This window comes from Saccostrea echinata, unplaced genomic scaffold (genome assembly GCF_033153115.1).
Source record: "Saccostrea echinata isolate AGI-Se365-2 ecotype Australia unplaced genomic scaffold, CSIRO_AGI_Sech_v1 ptg000002l, whole genome shotgun sequence".
NCBI classification, from domain to species: Eukaryota; Metazoa; Mollusca; class Bivalvia; order Ostreida; family Ostreidae; genus Saccostrea; species Saccostrea echinata.
The window spans coordinates 30747182-30772896 of NW_026889751.1; the positions used below are offsets into that span (position 1 = coordinate 30747182).

Consider the following 25715-nt stretch of genomic DNA (forward strand, 5'->3'; position numbering starts at 1 on the left):
GGAGACTAATTTTTTTTTGACAAGGCGCCAGCTGGCGCCTAAATTTCAGAGACCACTTAGAGGCCTGATGTACGTGGCGTCCGCCGTTTAACTTTGCGAGCATTAAGGTAAACTTACATGTGTGCCCGGTGTTATGAAATTGTCTATTAAAAGAATTAATTCCGCGATCTTTTGGAAACAGTAATATTTGAGATGAATAACTTTTAGAAAATTAAATACAGTGTCGGATTTATGCTCCAAACGAATTTTATCATACGCACGATTCCAAAAATAAATTCACAAACGCCGCGAGCTACGTTTTGACGTCTGCAGTGTTGCGCCGACAGCTATTTTGTGAGATTCGTTTACCCGAGAGAAAAATTTTATTTATAGAAATATTTTATTGACATTTTTGTGCATTATTCAAAAAATGCTGATTATGGTGTTTGCCAATTTTAACTTTATACTATTTGTGAAACATAAGATATTGAAAATGTTCCCGTTTTTCTGGGCCAACCCTCGTAAATTAACTTTTTATATAAATTGAGGAATTTATCGGATAGGGAAAAATACTTTACAATATCAATTATGAATAAATTAGTGCATTCCTTTGTAAATAGTATACCTATATTTTTAATATGCATGTATGATGATTTTCATCATATGAATGCCCATGTTTATTAAAATGTCTTTACTACTTACACCACTTTCTGGTAACTAAAACGTATTCTACATGTATCAAATAAAAAGAAATATTTCGAGCAATTGAAAAAAATTCAACATTTTCAGCCTTAGACAATGAACAACACTTCTTTGTTCTCAAAATTGAAGACAAGAATACACATGTAATATTGATTCTTTTTTTTTCCTTTTTTTAATGTAAAAGTTTACACATTATGAAGTATTGAATTCAATTGTTCTGTGGGCTGTGTTATTTTAGAGTGATGGATAATCTCATTGACAGTATTTGATTTTCTTCACTTGTCTGTTTTTACTTAGAGCAACAAATAGATTGTCATTTGTATCTGTACACAGTCCATAAGGACAAGACAGCCCACTGTCTATGTAACGAAGGAACTGTCCATCCTGGTCTATGATGTGGACACAGTCATTGTTATTATCAGCTGTAAGGATGTGACTCTGACTGCCTGTGGTGATTCCTCGTGGAATGAATGGTTTGTTCTTTGGAGCAGGAGTATGTCCGTTGTACCTGAATCTCAGTTTCCAAGCCTGATTGACCACCACTACTGCTCCAGCTCCACAGTCAGACACACAGATATCCAGGTTCCTGTTCTCAGTAATGTATCTGTCGTAATGACCAGATGAATAGAGAGGTTTACCTTTATCATCAAACTGAATGGTTTGTTTCTCTGTGGAACCAGAGTAACAGAGAACTTTTGTTTGTTTGATATCATTACTGATCATGATAATCAGGAGGTCACCAGAGGAGGTACTACATACACCAAGAGGTCTCCAGTTCCGTAGTCTGATCACCCCCTCTACCTTCTCATTCTTCAGAATGTTCACAGTTCTGTCATTGATGTCAGTATAAACTAGATCTCCACTTTTTGTCACTGCTATATCATATGGTCTGTTCCCTGACTTGGTTGTGATTGACTTAAGTAGTGATCCCTGATTGATGCTGAATAGTTTCATGGTTCTGTCATTTCCACTTGTCCAGATTTCTTCATCACTCAGACAGGCCACACTGTAAAGTGCATTAAGTATACCTGTATACCCAGTGTCTATGGTGTTTACCGTCTCTGGTTCATCAAGCAGTTGTTTGATTGGAAGAGAGGATCCAGCATTTAGTGTTTTCTGTGTTGTCTTTATGCTGTAGCCATGTTCATTTGATTTTAACGGAATAGTTTTCAGACTAAACAGTTGGTCTGCTTGTAATTTCTTCGGGGTAAATTTAGGAAGGGAAACTGTAATTTTTCTTGGAAGCTTTCTATATTTATCAAGTGTGGAAGGCACACTGAATAGGCTTGAAATGTGTGTAGAATCTAGAACACTATCAACTGATTTGATTTCATCCTTGATATCACAGATTTTTGTTTTTATTTCATCCAGATGTTTTTGTAGAGTTTGTAACTGTGTGTTTTTCATCTCATCAATTTCAGCTTTTAGATTCTTGACAAGTTTGTCAATTTCTCTGTGCCAGTCCTCTCCATGTTTTATTATGGCTGTTGAGAGATCTCCATATTCCTTTTCTAACTGACTCATTCTGCTTTGTACATCATAGACGATGTCCTGGTAGGTTGGATAAATTGTCTCTTTGAGTTCAGTTTGTTTTTTGATGAGTTTATCCCTTTTCTCGTCTCGGATTTCCTGCATCCTTACTAATTTATGCCCGAAATGTTGATCCGAGGCAAGACAAATACTACAGACAGGGACATCACACTGAGTACAGTACATCTCACATGAAGATTCTTCAGCATGAGAGGTGCATCTAGGATAAATGATAGTAGACTTTCTGTCCTTAAAATCAACAATTTTATGATGATTTGAGAAATCAGCAGAAAAGTGTTCTCCCACACAGGCCTTACACAGGTTGACAAGACATGTATCACAGTGCATCTGTACCACAGCGGTCTCACACAGGTCACATCGCATCATGTCCTGGGCACTGGTGCTGGGGTCCATGACTCAGTCTTCAAGTAAACAACCTTTCAAAAAGTATGAGTTCAATTTACCATATGAGTGACCTCTGCTCATATTCAATGTCTTCAATGTTGTATGTTCACACAACCATTTCATTCTTGAAGGAAATCTTAAGGCCACGTAATCCGACATTCCCCTGACTCTAACCCCCACTTTGGCACTGAAATTATACTGTGTCTGTGAAATGTTGCAGATAATTCCTGGAAATTTAAATATAACTTGAATTATCTCAGAACTATTTTTAATTTTCCTGCAATGTAGTGTCTGAATAGTCGGGATTTATCGTTTGTATTTGCACTTAGTTCCGGAAAGTTTGAAAAAAGTGTTTAAAAATCATTTTTTGAAGCTATTTGCAAGATACGAGCGTTTTTACAATAAGTAATCACTGTTCCGAGACGTCCATAAAGATCAAACCATGTAAACAAGCGAGTAGAGCAGACGCCATTCCGGAGCCTGCATACCTTTACTTTTTTAAAGGCTGTTTTTGATTTTTGGAAATGGCGAAACTTCATTAATGCAGGATTTAAATTAAAGTTACAATTCATAAGCATCTCGTTTATGCGTGGATTTGTCGCAAGATTCAAGATGAAAAAGACTATGGACGCCATATTGGCGACTAGGTTCTCAGTTTTTAAGGCATTGTAATAAAAATATAGTACACAGTAGAATTTAAAATTTTTATACATACTTGTTACCTATAGGGAGAGCTTCGCCTCCCCCGTGAGGGGGCTCCGCCCTCTATTATCGTAAAAATGTCATAAAATTCAGGCACCCCCCCCCCCTGTTTTCTGCATATAAATTTATACTATTGATTTTGGATGAAAATGATTCCCCTAAAAAAGACACATACAAACACTTTTTGTTGCTGTATAGTAAAATCCTGCTATGTGGCGGGGGGGGGGGGGGGGTGAAGAGGAAATGAGAGTTGTTATAAGGTACGTTTACATATAGTTAAACGACAAATTAATAGGAATACTGGTATATGTCTGCCGATTTGTTTTACATAACCCATAGATGTCTCCCTGATTCGCTCATATACCTCCCTTCAACTGTGCAACTGCGCAAGTGTGAAGACAGGGATAGTATAAAATTTATATTCATCAACGTTTTACCAAAAGCGTGCCTGGACAGCCCTTTGTCAAGAAATGTGAAACCAAAATGCAAAATCAAATAAAATTGAAGAATATATGAATATTTATAGAATGTACACTACTAGTTAGTTAGTAATTAATTAATTGATTGTATTAAACTTTCATCAAATAAGCAGGAAGGGAGTTAAAAAACCCCAGCAAACCAGGGCTGTGTCAAAGATTATTTAGTGGATACATACTGCTAAATAGCTACGTATATCTAAAACATGCGGGCTGTTCATGGTCTTTCTATATCGTTTCATTTGGTTTGGTTTGGTTTCGTTTCATTTGCTTTCGATTTCGTTGAACGCGCTTTACAAATACCCGATTTATAACAATAAAAAATGGAATCTTTTGGTTTTGTTCCCCGCTTTCACTGAAACTGTCCGTCCGTCTGTATTTCTGTCTCTGTGTAACACTTTCGTTTTTGGAAGATATCTGGAGAAGTCTTCGAGCTTTTGCAATGAAATTTTATATCACAACTCCCTTTGGCCTAAAGAAGACCCTTATTGATTTTGATGTCAAAAGAACAAAGGTCAAGGTCATAAATACATAATTCTTGTCTGTCTGTAACTCTTTCGTTTCCGGGAGAAGTCTTCGAGCTTTTGCAATCAAATTTTATACCACAACTCCCCATGGCCCCTGCCATCCCCTTTCAAATTGACCCGCTGTTTTTTTTTATATTTAGGTCGTTTTTCTCTATTTTTAATTTAGTACTCCATAAATACTACATGTATATCCGGGGATTTTTCTCATTTTAAGACACTATATATATATATATATATATATATATATATATATATATATATATATATATATCTATATCTATATCTATATATATATATATATATATATATATATATATATATATATATATATATATATATATATATATATATATATTCTTAAAATGAATGACGAACTAAGTTGGAACAAGAATACTAATAATTTTGCTGATATATAGAACACTATAGAAAACATAGCTACTATAAGCTTGTGCCCCCTCATTAATAATATCTGATGACCATTTTTTCTATTCTTGGCGCGTCTCCATATGAGTGAAAAATTCTCGAGAGGGACGTTAAACAACATACAAACAAACAAACAATCTATTCTTGGCTTGTTAAGGAAATTTTGAATTTTTGGTAGTGCCTCCCAAAACTGAAAATTTTTGGTTGTGCCCCCCCCCCCCCCCCCGCCCGCCCCCAACCGAAATTGCTTGCTACGTGCCCTGCCTGTTATAAAGAGGGACTGTCCACCCACGAAAAAACCGTCGAATGAGGTAAATTAAATACCTCTTCTACAAGTATTCCATCTTTGAATTCTAACTAAGAGTAATAAAGCTTGTGTCTTATCCTATAAATGTACATTGTATATCCAAAATAAACCTAGATAATGTTTATTTTTGCATCACAGTTTAAAAAGCACATGGCCATTGGCTAAACTGAAGTAAGATACATTAGATAGTGCATTAAATTCTTTACGCATTGAGGTGAACCGGAAGTTACATACGTCGAGAGAGAATATGTTTGACAAGGAAAAAAGATCAATGTTTAATTTCATTAGAGGTATAGTTTTAGTGTCTTTATCTATATTCAGTTTTTATATTTTCTCCAACTATTCCTGGATGAGGAAGAAAAAGAAGGTGTCTCGTTTTCATAAACATTTTTCGGGAGGAGGGACGGGGTGAACAAATCAGTGAAAAAAAAAATCATGTTTTCTCTGCCGTTAAGTTTCTGAGAGAGAGAGAGAGAGAGAGAGAGAGAGAGAGAGAGAGAGAGAGAGAGAGAGAGAGTTTACAGATTCCATACTTAATATCATGAATTTAATTTTGTAAAATACAACAGTCCAGGCGTTCATAAGATTCGATTGACACCGTCATTAGGCAAGGCACTCATCATAAACTCATCAAAAAAAAAAAAAAAAAACTGAACTGAAAGAGACAATTTACCCAACCTACCAGGATATTGCCTCTGATGTACAAAACGGAATGTGTTAGTTAGAAAAGGAATATGGAGATCTCTCAACAGCCATAAATAAGCATGGAGAGGACTGGCACAGAGAAATAGACAAACTTGTCAAGAAACTTAAAGCCGAAATTGATGAGATGAAAAACACATAAACAAAACCTTTCCAGAAACATCTGGATGAAAAAACAAGAAAACTTGTGATATAAAGGATGAAACTAAATCAACTGATTGTGTTCTAGATTCTACAAACATTTCAAGCCTATTCAGCGTGGCTTCCACACTACATGAGTTTAGAAAGCTTCCAAGAAAAATTATAGTTTCCTTGCCAAAAGTTTCCCCGAAGAAATTACAGACAGACCAACTGTTTAGTCTGAAAATAATTCCCTTAAAATCAGATAAACATGGCTACAACATGTAGACAACACAGAAATCACCAGAAGCTGGATCCTCTACTTAAGTCAAACAGCTGCTTGATGAACCCCGAGACTGTCACCACCATACAAACTGGGTATGTACTGCTTTACAATGTTGCCTGTCTGGGTGAGAAAGAAATCTGGACAAGAGGAAATGAGAGGACCATGAAACTCTACAGCATCAATCAGGGATCACCAATCAAGTCCATAAAACCAAGGCAGGGAAGATACCATCTGACATAGCAGTGACAAAAAGTGGAGATCTTGTTGATACTGATCAAATTGATAGAACTGTGAACATTGTGGAGAATGAGAAGATAGAGAAGGTGATCAGACTACAGAACTGGAGACCTAGCGGTGTCTGTAGTACCTCCTCTGGTGACCTCCAGGTTATCATGGTCAGTTACGTTAACAAAAAAAGTTGTCTGTTACTCTGGCTCCACATAGAAACAAACCATTGAGTTTGAGGATAAAGCTGAACCTCTCTATTCATCTGGTTTTTATAACAGATACATTACTGAGAACAGGAACCTGGATATTTGTGTGACTGACTGTATTGCTAGTCCAGTAATGGTGGTCAATCAGGCCGGGAAACTGAGATTCAGGTACACTGGACATACTCCTGCTTCAAAGAACAAACCATTCAATCCACTAGGAATCACCACAGACAGTCAGAGGCACATCCTTATAGCTGGTAATAACAATGACTATGTTCAAATCATAGTCCAGGATGGACAGTTCCTCCGTTACATACTAGCAGTCTATGGACTGAGTTATCCCTGGGGTCTGTGTAGAGATACAAATAACAATCTGTTTGTTGCTCAATGGGGAAACAGACAAGTGAAGAAAATCAAGTACATGTACTGCTGATGAGATTATCCATCACAGAATAAACATAGTCCACAGAACAGACTTTTTATTTAGAATTCAAAACTTTACATTGTGTAAACTTTTACATTGAAAAAAGTAAAGTACAAAAAAAAATAATAATGAATAGTAAATGTGTATTCTTGTCTTTATTTGTTTTCAGTTAGTTGAAATATTTCTTTCTATTTTATATCATGCTTTTCAGTTATCAAAAAAGGTGTTAGCATGGCATTTTTCGATAAACATCGGCATTCATATGATAAAAATCACCACGTTTAAAATTACGCTGGTTAAACTATTTACAAAGGAATATACAAATTTATTAATAAGCGAAACTGTAAGGTATTTTCCCCTATCCAATAAATTCCACGATTTATCTAATAAGTCAATTAACACGCATGAACTTTGATCAACTGTTTTAAAGTTCAAAAATTTTAGATTTTTAAAAGATCTATTTTAAAAATGTTCACATTTTCAATTAAGCCCCTTGAAAAAGAGTATAGGCCTTCATTTGAACAGAACTGAATCCTCTTTACCCAAATTTGCTTTGTGACAACTTTGCCTCAATTTTTGCTTCTCAGGGAAGCCCTGTTCGGTTATACCCCATCCTGAAATTGCTTCCCACTGGCAAGAAGGTTATTAAACATACATTATGTCTGCTTTCATTACCGATATACAAAATGTACTTCAAATCACAGTACAGTGAGTGCCAATTTTATATCTGATATACATAGGATCTCCTATGGTTTGCAGTTGGATACGATTTTTATCCAACTCCTGTGTTTTCTATCACCAGCCTTGATTTTTTTTTATGTTATGAAAGAAAATTTAAGTATAATTAACCTTTACACTTCCTCTCAGTAAAAGAAATATTTCAACTAATTGGCATGGGCTATTGGTACTTTGCGGAACGAAACTGAACGGAACCAGTGTTGGGTTACCTTGTACGGAAAATAGAACTGAGTTTAAAATTTGAAAAATAAATTCCTTATTTTACATAATTTACTCAACAGTGTCAAGTAGAGAACTGTAAAATAAAATGCCTATAAATTCTAGTTAATGCATTAATTTGTCGTGAGGATTTCTGATCTGCTGTGACATCTGTAGTTGTAGACTTTATTGAATGATTGAAATTCATTATTATTGAATCAGATGTAAATGCATTCCTATTCAAAGAACTTCGGTAGATCATATATTTTGTTTACTTACACGTATGTTTAGTAAAGAAAGTTGTCGCATTTTGCCAACATGACATGATTCTCTGGTTACGCTCCATTCCACTAAGTACCAATATCCGTGTGGATATTCTGAAGTATTTAGCGGAAATGAACGAAACACAGCGAAGTTGAAGACTTGTAATGTTTCGCATGCAAGCACTCTTATTCTTCAATTAAATTATCGAAAAAGTAACCCCGTATGTTAAATACCAAAAAGTTATATGAAAGGGAGAATGAAGATTAGAATCCATGTTCGAAGAGGAAAATTATAACATTTATGCATCAAATTTACTATATTTTTGATTTTTCAGAAAGTCGAAAATAGCACATGTATGCACATCTATTTTATATATTGCGGACCTTGATGCTGCTAATAAAACTTAAATACCATATCTAAATCAATTTGAAATATTTATAAACTAGTTTTAATAATATTTTGTAAATGTAGAACGTGTCTTTCACTAATTTGACTAATTAATCATGTACTCATTTGCAATTGAAATTGTTAATTAATGAAAGACAAACGTTATGTGTAATATGTTATAGGCCGACATATCTGTTAACTAATTCAGCATTTATTGATATATGTAAGGTTCAGATTTAGACTCTTGATATTTTTAAAAGGAGAATAGTAACGTAAAGAAATTAATAACTAGTTCCGTTCCTTAAATTACCAATATCCACTACACTTTGGTATTGGAACTTTGAGAAACGAAAGGCATCCACAAGGCTTTTAAAAACTGACTTGATAAACAGCGAGAGATAACTTTTGTGTCCAGTACGTAAATATAAAAGGGAGATTTTTCATTTTAGAAAATGTTGACCTACGGAAAATGTCGATTATTTTTACATAATTTTTATAGATTTTATGCTTTTGCACATATGTTGTGTCCGTTTGTCTAACTCTATAAGAGAATTAGAATTAAAGTTTTTATCATTAAGAAAAAATTTAATGAATTTTCAAAATTAACTTTCGTTAAACTTTAATTCCTTAATTTTATCACGTGGTGTGAACCTCCATATTTTCTAACGTACGCATTTTCCCCACGGCTTTGGACAGAAAAAGGATAGACTTTATAGCTGCTTGTAGCTCATAGGTTATTTTCCTTTTGTTTTTAGTTTGTTTGAAATTAAGTAGGTATTGTCATTTATATATTTTAAAAGTGATATTCTCTTTTCGAAAAAAAAACAGGACATTGGCAAGGTTCCTGGCTTTCGAATAGAATTTTTCAAGAACTCTTGAACAGGTTTGATGATACGAAACGTTTTATATTCTGGTTTATTTAACCCATCAAATCAGACTTCTTTTTCAGATTTTAAATCAATGTTTTTACAATTCTCAATGCATTTCCTATGTAAAATTTTGATTAAAAGGGCCAACATAATTTTTCAACATACGATTTCTCCCAAACCCATTTATTTCATAAAGTTTATAATGTACAATATTCATTATTGAATCCTTATTTCCAATGACATCTAGATATGCCAATTTAGAAACAAGACACAAAAATACCAGCACTGTTCTTTATTTTTGAGTTACTTTCCTCAGCATCAAGCTATTATTCATATTTGTAAAGAGACTGGTTGACAGTTTCTATTATGTAATTCACTTTATTAGAAATAGATTGTCATAAAAAAAATGTGATATAAATATAACGATCTGTTGATTTGTTGACTCTCTGTCTCCTTAACACAATGTACAACAAAGGAATCACTGCTTCTCTTTCTTGATGCAGAGATGATTCTACCCACTAAAAGAAGCAGGTGTGCTTTTGTTTATCTCTGTAACTTACGCTTTATTTGTTTTCACCGCCTAAAGAATTCGAAATGGGAGATCACTCTCAATGATTGTGTTATAAATGAAAAAGTCTAAGTGAAATGTATGGAGATAACGAAAAGTATTCAAGATCAAAGGTCCATTAAACAATACAAATTTTGGAGCAGAGCAAACACGGACCTCTAAAACATCAGAGGTGGAATCAGGTGCCATAGCGGAGTGAGCATCCCCTGCCGACCGGTCACACCCGCCGTGTGCTCCTTGTCATGATCGAGAAATAACGGAAAAATTCCGTCGACAATTCAGAAAATAATGCTAATCTGCTAATAACGGGGCACAATTGGTACTTTAGGGAATTCCAATAGATTGTTAGAAGATCTGGTCTCCAAAAATCACATGAATATTGTCAATCAGAAACTCAAACATCTTTTTAATATCAACTTCAAAGTACTTGTATGTACCATCAGAATGCTTTTAACAAATAATTTTGCAAATGATCAATGACAAGGTAAGTAAATTTACGAGTTCCATTTTTATTGAAAAAGCAGCTGTCAATGATATCAAAAGCCTGGACTTTAATTTATCGTATGCAAGCACTTTGTTGTTGTTCAATTAATCTAATTCCATCCGTTAAATTTAGATAAACAATACAAAAGAGACAAAAAAGATTTTTCCCGGATTTTCCCCCGATTGTCGGAAGGGAAAGCTGCAATTGTCTTTTGTGTATACACGAAGGAAGAGCGAAAATATCTTGATCTTGAAAGCTTGAGGGGATCTGACAGATGTATTATTTAAGATTATTAGAGGTTTATTGTCAGAAAGCTTGTGAGTCTACCCTTTACCAAGAAATTTTATTCAAGTGTCTATGACTAAAAACAATTAAAACAAAACAAAAATAGTGCATACTTACAATGTTGACATTTGGCATACTTTTGCACATTTACGTTGCCTCTTTTAATTATTTGAATGCAAGAGCTTTTTCTCAAATTAAAATTTAGGTTGAATGTATAAAAATAAACAATGATAAATAGTCATGAACGTTCATTTATATTCATATACGAGGGGTGATCAAAAAGTTCGCGAACTAATTGAATTACTTCCTTAAAGGATATAAAATGAGGTTTCAGTGCTCATTATTTTTTAAAGTAGTCCTCTCCGATTATAATGCACATCTGCCACTGTTCTGCACATGCGCAAATCACGTGATCCAGGCGGTCACGTGACATGCTCCGTGGCGTTCTGTTCACAGAAGCTCAAAGATTTTTCCGAGTCTTATATTTCTTACCATGCAAGCTATTTTTTATAACAAGAACATTACATCTGTCAGAAATGGCCAAATCTCGGCAATAGGATGGGTGGATAAGGACATCCCTTCCCAGAATTAGCATGGTGATCATCAAAACCCGAGTCCTCTGTCTCGGGAATGTCGTTTATTCAATGTGGATAAAGTATGGACGAACTTTTTTTTTTATCATATCTCATATGTTTAAAGTCTGAAGTAAACGATATTTTAGGGATTTAATAATGATATTATTGTTAAGATATTCAACTATTTTTCTAATCGTAACTTGGCGATCTTTCATGACAAATTGCTCAACTAAGGACACATCTTTTCCCCGACTTGCTTTCGCTGGGCAGCAGAACAAACATCATTTTTAACCATCTCCCTGCCTTTACTAAAACAATCAATCCAATTAATGATTGAACCTCTGGTAAGTCTTTTGTCTTCATAAACCTTGTACAAATTATCATATTCTACTGCAAAGGAATTTCTAAGATATTTGTTAAACTTCACAGCCGTTCGTTGCTCGAGTACGACTGAGTCAACCATTTTTTGTCACAAGTCACCTACATATTGACGTCATTTTCACTTTGTGACGTCACAAACACGGAGCAAAACATTATATAACACCTGCTATTTATAGAATATATGTATGACTTTATGTGTGCCAAATTTCTTTCTGATCTGAATTGTTGTTTTGTAAATATAGAGATAGTTCGCAAACTTTTTGATCACCCCTCGTACATTCCCTTTTTTTTAAATGAAGTAAACATTGTTTAGATGTTAATGAAATTTTTAAATATTGTGTCCCCTAACGTACATCTATCAGGTTTAAAGATTTTTCTGCCACAATGAAGATATTTTACACTGGGGCATTTGTGACAGGAATACATAAAAACTGACTAATAGCAAGTTTCATGGCTTATTATTGACCCTTTTTGGTCCAGGGTCTTGCACCCTTTTAATTGTGAATTTTTAATCGAAAAGTTGCAAAATTGGGAAATGTTGTTGACTTTTATTTATTTGTTGATTAAAGAGCTAAATAGTGGACTTGTTTCCGATATACACATGATATAAATCTTTAGAAATGATTAAAATTTCAAAGCATGTTATTTCTATATATAAACAGATCAAAAACTTGAACTTGGTCATCATTTGGGAATTGTTACCTGAATTTTGGGGGAAGAAAGAACCAATTTTCAACTGGGACATTGTCCTTTTACAGGACCTGGATGCTGTTTTACATAACATAACATAATGAGTGTATTAGAATGTGTATTAAAATGTCTATTTAAGTTCAGTGTTAATATGTACATGACCCTAGGGCACTAATTAGACCTGTTAATCACTTCTAACACAAGCTGTAGGTATGGCAAACAAAGGAATAGAAGCCATTGGACTAGATATTTTTAGTGTCAATTCATAAACAACTTAATGGAAATTATTAATTTTATTTGTACATTTTAAACAAAGAGATAAATATGATTAAAAAGTTTTGAAGAAAATGCATTTTAAAGAGGAAACAGCAATTCACTAAATAAAGGAAATATATATTTAAAAAAAAAATATTATAGAACATTTTGTAAAAAAAAAAAAAAATCAGTTAACCTTTCTCGAATAAAGTCTATGGGATTTGAAGGGGTGGTGGTGGTATGTTATTTCTCATTTATTAAACACCAGTGTAATTGAATGCAATTGAAAAGTAATTGTGAATTACATGCTTTTCTCGAAAGTAATTAATTAAATTACAATTACATGTAATTGAAAATTGGGCCAATTACACATTACTTTCAATTACATCAAAACTCGTAAATAATTACTGTCAATTACCATTACACATTACCCCATCCCTGATGCATGCGTAACATTTCAAGTATGTGTTCAACTTCGTTGTGTTTCGTTCAATTCCGCTCCACACGGATATGGTATAAAGAGGAACGGAACGAAACAAAAGAATCATGTCATATGCTGGCGGCAACTTTCTTTAATATACAGACTTGTCAGTAAACAAAAAAGCGATATACCGAAGTTTTTAATGGTAAATTTGAATAGGAATGCAAAAATAATAGACGACTATCAATCATTCAATACAGTTTACATAGAAATTACAGATATCACGACAAATGAATGCATAAACTAGAACTTGTAGGCATTTTATTTTACAGCTATCTACTTGATACTGTTTCGTTCCACAAAGTACCAATAGCCACTAACTGAAAACAAATAAACAAACAGTTTCATGATCTCAAATTTGAAGACAAGAATACATATGTCCTACTAGTATTTCTTTTGTTTTTTTTTTAAATGTAAGAGTTTACACACTGTGAAGTATTGAATCCAAAATAAATATTCTGTTCTGTGGTCTATGTTTATTCAGTGATGGATAATCTCATCAGCAGTACATGTACTTGATTTTTTTCACTTGTTTGTTTAAACACTGAGCAACAAACAGATTGTCATTTGTATCTGTACACAGACCCCAGGGTCCACTCAGTCCACAGTCTATGTAACAGAGGAAATGCCCATCCTGGTTTATGATGTGGACACAGTCATTGTTATCATCAGCTGTAAGGATGTGGCCCTGACTGTCTGTGGTTATTCCACGTGGATTGAATGGTATGTTCTTTGGAGCAGGAGTATGTCCAGTGTACCTGAATCTCAGTTTCCCGGCCTGATTGACCACCACTACTGCTTTAGGTCCACATTCAGCCACACAGATATCCAGGTTCCTGTTCTCAGTAATATATCTGTAATGACCACCAGATGAATAAATAGGGTTACGTTCATCATCAAACTGAATGGTTTGTTTCTCTGTGGAGCCAAAGTAACGGACAACTTTTGTTTGTGTGTAATCATTACTGTGCATGATAACCAGGAAGTCACCAGAGGAGGTACTACAGACACCTCGAGGTTTCCAGTTCTGTAGTCTGATAATCTCATCTATCTTTTCATTCTTCACAATGTTCACTGTTTTATCATTGTAATCTGTATAAACTAGATCTCCACTTTTTGTCACTGCTATATCATAGGGTTTGTATCCTGACTTTGTTGTGATTGACTTGAGTAGTGATCCCTGGTTGATTCTGTAGAGTTTCATGGTGCTGTCATCTCTACTTGTCCAGATTTCTTCATCACTCAGACAGGCCACATTGAGAAGGTCATTATACGGTCCAGTGTCTATGGTGGTGACAGTCTCAGGTTCCTTAAGCAGTTGCTTGACTGCAGGAAAGGATCCAGCTTCTGGTGATTTCTGACTTGTCTTTATGTTGTAGCCATGTTCATCTGATTTTAAGGGAATTGTTTTCAGACTAAACAGTTTGTCTGCCTGTATTTTCTTCGGGGAAAATTTTGGCAAGGAAACTGTAATTTTTCTTGGAAGCTTTCTATACTCATCAAGTGTGGAAGGCACACTGAATAGGCTTGAAATGTGTGTAGATTCTAGAACACTATCAATTGATTCGATTTCATCTTTAATCTCAGAAATTTTCTTGCTTATTTCACCTAGTTGTTTCTGGAGAGTTTGTAATTGTGTGTTTTTCATCTCATCAATTTCAGCTTTTAGTTTCTTGACAAGTTTGTCAATTTCTCTGTGCCAGTCCTCTCCATGTTTTGTTATGGCTGTTGAGAGATCCCCATATTCCTTTTCTAACTGACTCATTCTGCTTTGTACATCAGAGGCAATATCCTGGTAGGTTGGATAAATCTTCTCTTTGAGTTCAGTTTGTTTTTTGATGAGTTTATCCCTTTTCTCGTCTCGGATTTCCTGCATCCTTACTAATTTATGCCCGAGATGTTGATCTGATGCAAGGCAGATACAACAGACAGGAACATCACAGTGAGTACAGTACATCTCACACGTTTCCTCACCATGAGAGGTGCATCTGGGGTGAATAAGAGTAGACTTTCTGTCCTTAAAATCAACAATTTTATGAGGTTTTGAGAGATCAGCAGAAAAATGTTCTCCCAAACAGGCCTTACACAGGTTGACAAGACATGTATCACAATGCATCTGTACCACAGCGGTCTCACACAGGTCACATCGCATCACGTCCTGGGCACTGGTACGGGGGTTCATGACTCAATCTTTAATTGAACATCAATGTTTTAAGAAGTACTTGTTCAATTTACCATATAAGTATCCTTGCTCATATTTTAAATGCTTTGGCTAAATCGTATGTGCACAGAACCATTTCAATCTTGAAAGAAAAGCACAAGATCACGTAATCCGAGATTCCCCTGACTCTAACCCCCAGTTTAGGCACTAGAATTATATTGTGTCTGTGAAATGTGCGCACATGAGCAGAGGTCATCATGGTTACAGGCAGAGGAATCTCTGATTAAATGGCGATCTCCATCACTTCCAATAATTGAAATTAATACTCAATTTGTAGAATTAAAAAGGAAAAAAATGTACTAGACATTACCTGATTTGATGCAATATACACAGATACTTGAGTGTTAGTTTATAATATGTATATTCTTTATTGATGTGTAAAAGAAGTAAAGGTATGAAGGCGTCTCCTCAGCTGGCTTGTTTACATGAATTGATCTTTGAAAATAACGCTGCACATACTGATTTTTATGCAGCGGGCGCCTCGGAACATTGATTACTTATTGAAAAACTATCACATCTTCAAAATAATTCTGGGAAATTTAAATATAACTTAAATAATATCAGAACTATTTTTAAATGTCTTGGAATGCCTCTGGAATTTAGAACTGTCTGTATGGACGGGATTTATCGTTTTGAATCGGGTTTTAGTATTTGCACTTTTCGGGTACGTTAACGAAAAGTTTAAAAAAGAGAGTTTTAAAATCATGATTCTGGAATTTTTTGCAAGATTTCAATAAGTAGTCAATGTTCCGAGACGTCCGGTGCATAAAGATCGGTAAATGCAGCATTATATTCAAAGATCAAGCCATGTAAACAAACGAGTTAAGCAGACGCCATTTCGTACAGCCTGCATACATATATTTTTATTTACATATCAATAAGGTACATACATAAAATAAACGAAGACCCAGGTACCCATGAAACCAAAAGAAACGAAAAGAAACCCAACGAAACCAAACCAAAAATCGAAACGAAGGAAACGAAACAAGGCAATACAGAGTCAGCTTGAAATATTCAATTATTATTTATAAAAGGAGTTCTCAGGATAATGAAGGGGGTGTCTGTTACAATTGCTAGTATCCACCGATTCGACAAAACATATATAACCAAAACTTTTAACGCTCTGCATTGATGATGGGGCAACGAATTGCACGCACGTTATAACTATTTGCCAAAACACTAATAAAAGTAAACATAAAAATGTTATAAACTCCAATGCAATTGATAAAAAAATCGATGCATTTTAACCTCTGAAACACAACTATATGCAATGCGCATTCTGAAGTTATGCGATATATCATCGTGAAAAACGGCATATAATTTAGGCACGTACCCCCTTTCTCCGCTTATAAATTTTTATTATTGATTTTATCATTAAGTAAGAAATAAAACCCTCGGCCTTACAAACACACACACACACACACCCATCAGCCCGTCCATCCCCCCCCCCCCCCCCCCCCACACACACACACACACTTTTTTAGTATAGTAAAATACTGTTGTTAATATGTTTAAAAATTCTGTATAGTCAAAAAAGTTGATTTTATTTTTATAAAATTTGCTTGTGAAAGATTTCAGAGATATACATTGTATTTGTTCCCAGTTTTCTTCCCCTGCTCTCTCTCGCCTCCCCTTTTCAACTTTCAAAAATGATGCTACATTTCTATGATTTAAATAGGCTTTCAAAATATAATGATTTCATGTTCAATGTATGTAACATTATTTAAATGTACCATATAAAGCGAGAAATAGATAAAGATGAAATTATAATCTAGTATTTACTACATCAATGCATTAAATGCGCTCTGCACAATTACCCCCCCCCCCCCCCCACACACACACACACACGCAATACAGGCGAGAATCTAGAAATTTTTCAAAGAGGGGGTGGGTGGGTGGAGAGGAAATGAGAGTTGTTATAAGGTATGTTTACATATAGTTAAACGACAACTTAATAAGAATATTGCAGGGACGTACTATCTTCTTTGAAAGTGGGGGGGGGGGGAGCCAGGGGATAAAATTTAAATTGCCTTAAAATTTTTGACAAAAACAGGAAAATAAATCTGCGAATCCGGAAATCCTATTTCGGCTGGGGGGGGGGGGGATATTCCGTTTTTTTTCATAATCAAATTTTCTTCATAAATTACTATAAAACCTTTCATTGAATATTTTCTACATTAAAGACACAACAAATATAGTGGACTCTCTTATCTCTCTTTCTCTCTCTCTGATTTGTTTTTTAAAGCGAATCCAAATGGGGTTTGCAACCCCCTTTACCCCTCTGGATCCGCCACTGCAATATCCTCAATACACACTACTCCTTAAGAATAGAGAATAAAGTTCAGTATATGTCTGCCGATTTGTTTTACATAACTGATAGATGTCTCCCTGATTCTCTCACGTATACTGTCTTCCCTTCAACTGTGCAAGTGTGAAGACAGGGAAAGTATAAAATTTATACTCATCAACATTTACCAAAAGTGTGCCTGGACTGCCCCTTGTCAAGAAATGTGAAGCTAAATTGCAAAATCAATAAAATTGAAGAATATGTGAATATTTATAGACTGTACACTAGCTAGTTAATTAATTGTGTTAAAGTTTCATCAAATTAGCAGTTAGGGAATTAAAAAAAAAACAGCAAACCAGGGCTGCTTCAAAGATGATTTAGTGATACATACTAGTACTGCTAAATAGCTACGAATATCTAAAACATGTGGGCTGTTCATGATCTTATCTATATCGTTTCATTTGGTTTGGTTTCATTGCATATAGTTTGGTTTGGTTTCATTTGGTTTCGTTTGGTTTTGTTTTGTTCCGTTTCGTTTCATTTCGTTTTGATTTCGTTGAACGCGTTTTACAAATACCCAATTTGTAACGTTACAAAATAGAGTCTTTTGATTTTTGTCCCCCGCTTTCACTGAAAGTGGTGAGTATTAATTTGGGTCTGTCTGTCCGTCCGTCTGTATTTCTGTCTGTGTGTAACACTTTCGTTTCCGGGCGATATCTCGAGAAGCCTTTGAGCTTTTGCAATGAATTTTATACCACAACTCCCTATGGTCCCACCCGCCCCTTTCAAAGTGTCCCGCTGTTTTTTTTTAATTTAGGTCAAGTGTTTTTAGCCCAAGCAGAAGTATTTGTTGGTCAAACGAAAAATATATATTTAGAAAATGGCCAGTGAGAAGAGGGAATAGCAGGTAAAGCAACAATATGCACAAAGTATTTGTTTCCAGCCAAATTCCATACAAGCAGTTATGTGTCGCTTGTACAAACGTTCTCATAAAATAATTATTACAGTGTGATAAATATTTTATGTAAAAAGAATCTTCTGTACACATTTTAAAGAATAAGCAATCAAATATATACATCCATATTGGATTTTAAAATGTGAAAATTTTGTATAAGAAGATCGTTAGGTAGATGTTTACAGTAATAGAAAATAAAAAATAAAAATCCGACCACCCCCTCAATCTTTAAGTAAATTAGGACAAAAATATAACTTTAAATTTATGTGGCTTTAAAAGACTAAAAGCTGAAAAGGTTAACCATTTTTTATCCATCTGCAGAATTTTTCCATTTATTCACTCTCTTCTTTTTCCCTTAAGCGGGGGACACAAATTCTCTGAATTAACTTAATGTAAAGTTTTAAACATGGGAAGGGGGCATTGACTTCAAAAAATAAATAAATAAATAAAAATAAAAACATTACATGCATAAAGCTGTCTCTAACCAAATGTGTAATGTAAATTCTGGGATGATATGATGTACATTGCGGATGTAGTTTCAATAAATAAATTCTTTGAGCAATATAATTCCAGTGAGCTCAATTATTGAATTGATCAGAGCATGCAACAATTGACTTGATAATGATATCATGGCTCGAAATTCCAAAGATGTATATTCCATTTTTTAAGTTAACATTAATTTGGTGCTCCTTAAATGCTACATGTACCACCGGAGATTTTTTTTCACTTTTAGAAACAGAAAATATATATTTTCTTAAAATGAACGGCGAACTAAGTTGAAATAAGGATTCATGTACAGGTGCAAAATAAAAAAAAATGTAGTGCCGTGTTATAAAGAGGGACTGTCCACCAACGGGAAAAAACCCTTCGAATGAGTTAAATTAATACATTTTCTACAAATATTCCATTTTTTGAATACTGACTAAGAGTTATGAAGCTTGCGTCATATCCTATACATGTATGTTCAACATAGACCTAGATTTTTTTTTTTCTTTTGCATCACAATTTAAAAAGCACATGGTCACTGGCTGATCTGTAGTTAAAAACGTGTATTAAATTGTTTTCTGATTGAGATGAACCAGTGTTGTAGAGGAGGATTTCCCTTATAGCCAGTTTTCCCCCCGCAATCTGTACTCTAGAGTATGATATCCCACATCTCACTTCACAGCCAGATTTCCCCCTCTTTCTTTCTCAAAGTAGGATTTCCCCTCTTTTTTCAAAGCTTAAATCATATTGAAAATATTTTGGCTAAAAGTTTATACGAAATTCAACTGGTTTTTAACGGAAATATGAGTGTTTTCTACTAAAGAATTGTCAAATTTAGTATGAAATCTTATATCATCAAGTCTCAAACAAGGATTTTTATTCATAGGAAATTGTAAAATTAGTCACTCAGAAAACGTAAGATTCGATGTCTCAATACTCTCTAGGCGCCTGTTTGTTCACGAATTTTTAAATGTGTCGCAAGCCATCTTTAGTGAATTTGAAATTTGATTATTTGTTTGTCTTCTAAAAGGCGTAATATTTTATCTATGGTTCGATCCTTTTTACAAAGAGTGTGTGAGAAAATTCTAAAATTTGTTATTTATTAAAGGTACCACATACTATTTTGTGAGTATTTGAATCGAATTCTTCAAAGGGAAAATTTTAAAAAAAAAAAGCCAAAGCTAAAAACTAACAGTACAAGAAACACTGCTTTTGCAAGCCGAAGCATGACTGCATGAGTATGTCTCCTCGACCCCAGCAGTGTTATATCGAATTTAAAAGCAGAGAGCAAATACGCTCTTAAAGTTTGCAAAATTTCAAATTTTTTGAAATAAATGACTCATTTTTAGTTCCATCGCAACTGCAGCTATTTCGGATAGTTAAACATCAGAAACTTAGAGAGACCACATACATATTAAGAAATTGTAAATGAAGTTTAAAATACAATTGCAGAAAAAAATCATTATAATAAAAATCCTTTTTGTTTCCATGGACACAGTTAAAAAACAGCTGATTACATTTTACCATTTCCTTCAAAATCCAGTTTGACCAGATGAAAAGAATAACAAGATTTTAATGTTTCAAAAGAATTGGTCGGACAGTTACTGAGAAAAATGAGATTTAAAATTTTATTAATTTTTCATACTTCGTATGTTTCAATGGAACTGGTCGCCATTTGAAGAAGGGACACTTGTAACAATGTGTCCCCCCCCCCCCCTACATAAGTACAGCCATGGTACATGTATTTTATTGGGGGAAAATTGACTATGACTCTATAACTATAACACAGAGAGGATTTCCCCCCGGAAATTTGGATCTGATGTGGGATTTCTGTATGGAAAATTCTACTCTAGAGTCATTTTTCCGTGGGGGAAATCCTACTCTAGAGCCTATTTTCCGCAGGGAAAACCTACTCTAGAGGCAGTTTTTCGAGGGGAAAGATTTTAGGGGGAAGTCTACTCTACAAGACCAGAACTTCAAAGTTACATACGTAAAAAGAGACTGTGTTTGGCAAGAGAAAAAGATGCATGTTTAAAGACAATTGCAAGTTTTGGGGGTTGAGGTGGTCTGTTGAATTTACAAATGGTGGGCACATGTTCATTTTGAGACTTCGTCTTGTACTATTTTCATTGAAGGTATAGTTTTAGTGTCTTTATCTATATTCAGTTTTTATATTTTCTCCAACTATTCCTGGATGAGGAAGAAAAAGAAGGGTGTCTCTTTTTCATAAACATTTTTGGGGAGGACGTACAGGGTGAACAAATCAGTGAAAACAAATTCAAGTGTTCTTTGCCGTTAAGTTTAAGAGAGAGAGAGAGAGAGAGAGGCCAAACCTCTCTGAAATAGCATTATAGTTCAAGTTATCTACAGAGTAGGAAAAACACCGACCAAGTAAAGCATCATTGCAAGAAAAAAAGTTTAATATTGCAGGTTATTTTGCCGTGATCAGGAATACGGTGATAGTCATTTAGTAGTACTGAAAGGATGTTGATAGTTTATCTATACTTCAATTTTCTTTTATCACATGTATAAAAATCAAGGATGGGGATAGAAAACACACGAGTTGGATAAAAATCGTACCCACCTGCAAACCATGGGAGAACCTACATGTACATATATCATATATAATTTTTTTGGCAAAATTGACATGTGTTGCACTATGATTTGAAATATACCAGTAATGAAAACAGATATATGTTTAATAACCTGCAATTTCAGTTGGGGAAAGGGGTATAACCGAATAGAAATTTTTTGACAACCAAAAATTGAGGCAAACTTGCCACAAAACAAATTTGGGAAAAGGGGATTCAGATCTGTTCAAATGAAGAGCTAAAGTATTTTTTAAGGAGCTTAATTAAGAATAAGTGAAAATTTAATAGTTCAATTAAAGGTATGGAGTTTTTGAACTTTTAAAATAATTGATAAAAGGGTATGCATGTAAATTAACTTTTTATGTACATCATGGAATTTATTGGGTCGGGAAAATACCTTACACTTTCAATTATTAAAAAATATAGTGCATTGCTTTGTAAATACATATGTAGTGTAAGTAGCATTTATAAAATATGATGAATTTCAGCATATGAATGCCAATGTTTATGAAAAAGTATTTCTTACACCACTTTTTAATAACTGTAAAGTATGAAACATGTATTATACGAAAAAATTCAACTAATTGAAAATAAATATTTAGCATTTTCAGCTTTAGATAATGGACAAACAATTTTTGTTCTCAAATCCAAGGACAAGAATACTCATGTACTTTTGATTTAAAAAAAAAATTAACGTAAAAGTTTACAATTTGTGAAGTAATGAATTCAAAATAAATATTCCGTTCTGTGGCCTATTTTATTTCACAGTGATAGACAATCTTACTGGCAGTATATGATTTTCCTCACTTGTCTGTTTCCAAATTGAGCAACAAACAGATTGTCATTTGTATCTGTACATAATCCTTGGGGTTCATTCAGTCCACAGTCTATGTAACGGAGGAACTGTCCATCCTGGTCTATTATGTGGACACAGTTTTTGTTATAATCAGCTGTAAGGATGTGACTCTGACTGTCTGTGGTGATTCCTCGTGGATAGAATGATTTGTTCTCTGGAGCAAGAGTATGTCCAGTGTACCTGAATCTCAGTTTCCCGGCCTGATTGACCACCACTATTGCTTCAGCTTCACTGTCAGACACACAGATATCCAGGCTCCTGTTTTCCGTTATGTATCTGATGTAAAGACCAGATGAATAGATAGGTTTACCTTTATCATCAAACTGAATGGTTTGTTTCTCTGTGGAGCCACAGTAACGGACAACTTTTGTTGGTTTGTTCTCATCACTGTCCATGATAACCAGGAGGTCACCAGAGGAGGTACTACAGACATTGTAAGGTTTCCAGTTCTGTAGTCTGATCACCTCCTCTATCTTCTCATTCTTCACAATGTTCACAGTTCCATCATTGATATCAGTATAAACTAGATCTCCACTTTTTGTCACTGCTATGTCCCATGGTGTGTTCCCTGACTTGGTTGCGATCGACTTGAGTAGTGATCCCTGATTGATGCTGTAGAGTTTCATGTTGTTGCCATCTCCTCCTGTCCAGATTCCTTCATCACTCAGACAGGCCACACTCTTAAGGCATCTATCATACCCAGTGTCTATGATGGTGACAGTCTCTGGTTGATCAAGTAGCTGTTTGACTAGAGGAGAGGATCCAGCTTCTGGTGATTTCTGTGTTGTCTTCATGCTGTAGCCATATTCATCTGATTTTAAGGGTATTATTTTCAGACTAAACAGTTGGTCTGTGAGTAATTTCTTCAAGGAAAATTTAGGCAAGGAAACTGTAATTTTTCTTGGAAGCTTTTTATACTCATCAAGTGTGGAAGGCACATTAAATAGGCTTGAAATGTGAGTAGAATCTAGAACACTATCAATGGATTTGATTTCATCCTTGATGTCAGAAATTGTCTTCTTTATTTCAACCAGATGTTTCCGTAGAGCTTTCAACTGTGTGTTTTTCATCTCATCAATTTCAGCTTTTAGTTTCTTGACAAGTTTGTCAATTTCTCTGTGCAAGTCCTCTCCATATTTTGTTATGGCTGTTGAGAGATCTCCATATTCTTTTTCTAACTGACTCATTCTGTTTTGTACGTCAGACGCAATATCCTGGTAGATTGGGTAAATCGATTCTTTCAGTTCAGTTTGTTTTTTGATGAGTTTATCCCTTTTCTCGTCTCGGATTTGCTGTATCCTTACTAATTTATGCCCGAGATGTTGATCTGATGCAAGACAAATACTACAGACAGGAACATCACAGTGAGTACAGTACATCTCACATGTTTCCTCACCATGAGAGGCACATCTGGGGTGAATAAGAGTAGACTTTCTGTCCTTAAAGTCAACAATTTTATGAGGTTTTGAGAGATCAGCAGAAAAGTGTTCTCCCACACAGGCCTTACACAGGTTGACAAGACATGTATCACAGTGCATCTGTAGCACAGCGGTCTCACACAGGTCACATCGCTTCACATCCTGGGCACTGGTACGGGGGTCCATGACTCAACCTTCAATGAAACATTTTGAACATATTTTAAAAATTAAGTTCAATTGTTAATGGCTATCCTTACCCATATATTTAATATTTTGGATATTATTAAATTGTTTGTGCACACAACCATATCATTCTTGAAAGAAAGATATGTATAAGGGCTAGGCCCTAGTTAGAATAATCTGTGTCTCGATAAGGACAGGCCCTCATCACAGCCGGCTCTGTAGGACATTTATCATTTCAACAATAGATCTGAACATTCCATCTAGTAAAGGCCACCCAATCTCAGATTTCTCTGACTCTACCCCCCAAGCCCTCCCCCCCCCACCCGTTTTAATTGTATATTATCTATATTAAGCAGCGGTGGGTCCAGGATTCTTGAAAAGGGGGCATCAGTTGGAGGTCTGGGGCAGCCTTAAGGTTCACCGTGGGTCCAGCAACACAACAACAAAAAATCGATTTATTAGATATAGACTAATCCTTGTATAATTTTGGTCGCAAAATGGGAATCCCCCGCCCCCAATCTGCCTGTCCGCCAGGCATGAGTGGTGAGCGGGAGTCGTCAGAGGAACCTCGGATTAAACAGACTGTTAAATGGCGATTTGTATCACTTACGTTAATTGTAATTAATTAATAATAAATTTGTAGAATTTAAAATCGTTCTAATTCTAAACGTACCTGATGTAATGCCAGTGGACTTTTGCGAGAAGCGCTGACTTTTACAATCGACGACTTACTTTTACACTGGGACAATATACGGCAGCTCTTTTGCGATATAAATATTTAGCTAAACCGTTAATTAAAGGATAATGATTGACATTTCAAAGCACATAATACATTGTCTAAGGAGGGGAACAAGAAACGCCCTGTACTAAACCCGTCCCTTTCCCACCATGACATACTCCTGCCAAGTTATCCTATCGGAACGTTTTTTCTTCCTTATTTGATTCCGTCATAAAATAAGATTGAAAGGAGGTACTACCCCTCACGAATAAGGTATTTTAAGTTATGTTATTCTACCTCCCGTCATCTCTCGTGTTGATTGCATACCGGTAAATCATGTAAGTGCCCCTAACACCCTACCTATGTCCACTAGTAAGGTTTTCTAATCTATTTGTCAATTCCGTACCTCCGCACATAATTCATGTTTAAATGTCAATGTAAGCCGTCAAGTGTAAAAGTCAGTGCTTCTCGTAAAAGTCCAGTAATGGCAGTCCCCCCTGTACACAATCGAATCCTATGGAATGCCTGGACTGTCTTATTTTGCATTTGTACGGAAGCATATTGGTGCCATATTGACTCTTTTTATTTTTTAATTTCCACACTTTGATCTGTAAAATTTTAAAACTTTAATCTGTAAATTTACACTTAAATATGTGATGTGTAATTTTCATTTTATGATATACATTTGAAGTTATATTACAATGTATGTGCATTTGTTATTAAAGGTGCTTAGACACAGATTTGAACTTCATATTTTCTGTATAATATCACGACTTATATATTGCAATAGCATTTCACACGAAAATAT

The 25715-nt window shown here is 34.9% G+C and overlaps 4 protein-coding genes across 4 annotated transcripts in view; 1 reads left to right on the plus strand and 3 right to left on the minus strand.

The window, feature by feature from the left end:
• Positions 1-2672, minus strand: part of LOC133177137 (uncharacterized) — a 92871-nt gene extending 90199 nt beyond the window's left edge. Inside the window, exon 1 of the mRNA XM_061312246.1 lies at positions 2453-2672. Within this exon, the coding sequence (XP_061168230.1) occupies positions 2453-2625 (173 nt within the window). The 5' untranslated portion in view covers positions 2626-2672. The remainder of the gene's footprint in view (positions 1-2452) is intronic.
• LOC133177291 (uncharacterized) lies at positions 905-15268 on the minus strand. The gene is made up of 2 exons (XM_061312354.1): positions 15143-15268; positions 905-2411 (listed from the first exon to the last, which is right to left on the minus strand). Exon 2 carries the CDS (start codon positions 2395-2397, stop codon positions 934-936), a length of 1464 nt encoding a protein of 487 aa, XP_061168338.1. The 5' UTR covers positions 2398-2411; positions 15143-15268; the 3' UTR covers positions 905-933.
• LOC133178256 (uncharacterized) lies at positions 6145-7026 on the plus strand. The gene is made up of 3 exons (XM_061313000.1): positions 6145-6359; positions 6446-6554; positions 6604-7026. The coding sequence occupies exons 1-3, from the start codon at positions 6145-6147 to the stop codon at positions 7024-7026; spliced, it is 747 nt and encodes a 248-aa protein (XP_061168984.1).
• Positions 13469-25396, minus strand: LOC133178259 (uncharacterized). Its single transcript, XM_061313001.1, has 4 exons — positions 24863-25396; positions 22517-24200; positions 15595-15656; positions 13469-15376 (listed from the first exon to the last, which is right to left on the minus strand). The coding sequence occupies exons 2-4, from the start codon at positions 24190-24192 to the stop codon at positions 13692-13694; spliced, it is 3423 nt and encodes a 1140-aa protein (XP_061168985.1). The 5' UTR covers positions 24193-24200; positions 24863-25396; the 3' UTR covers positions 13469-13691.
• Positions 25397-25715: the final 319 nt, after the last annotated feature.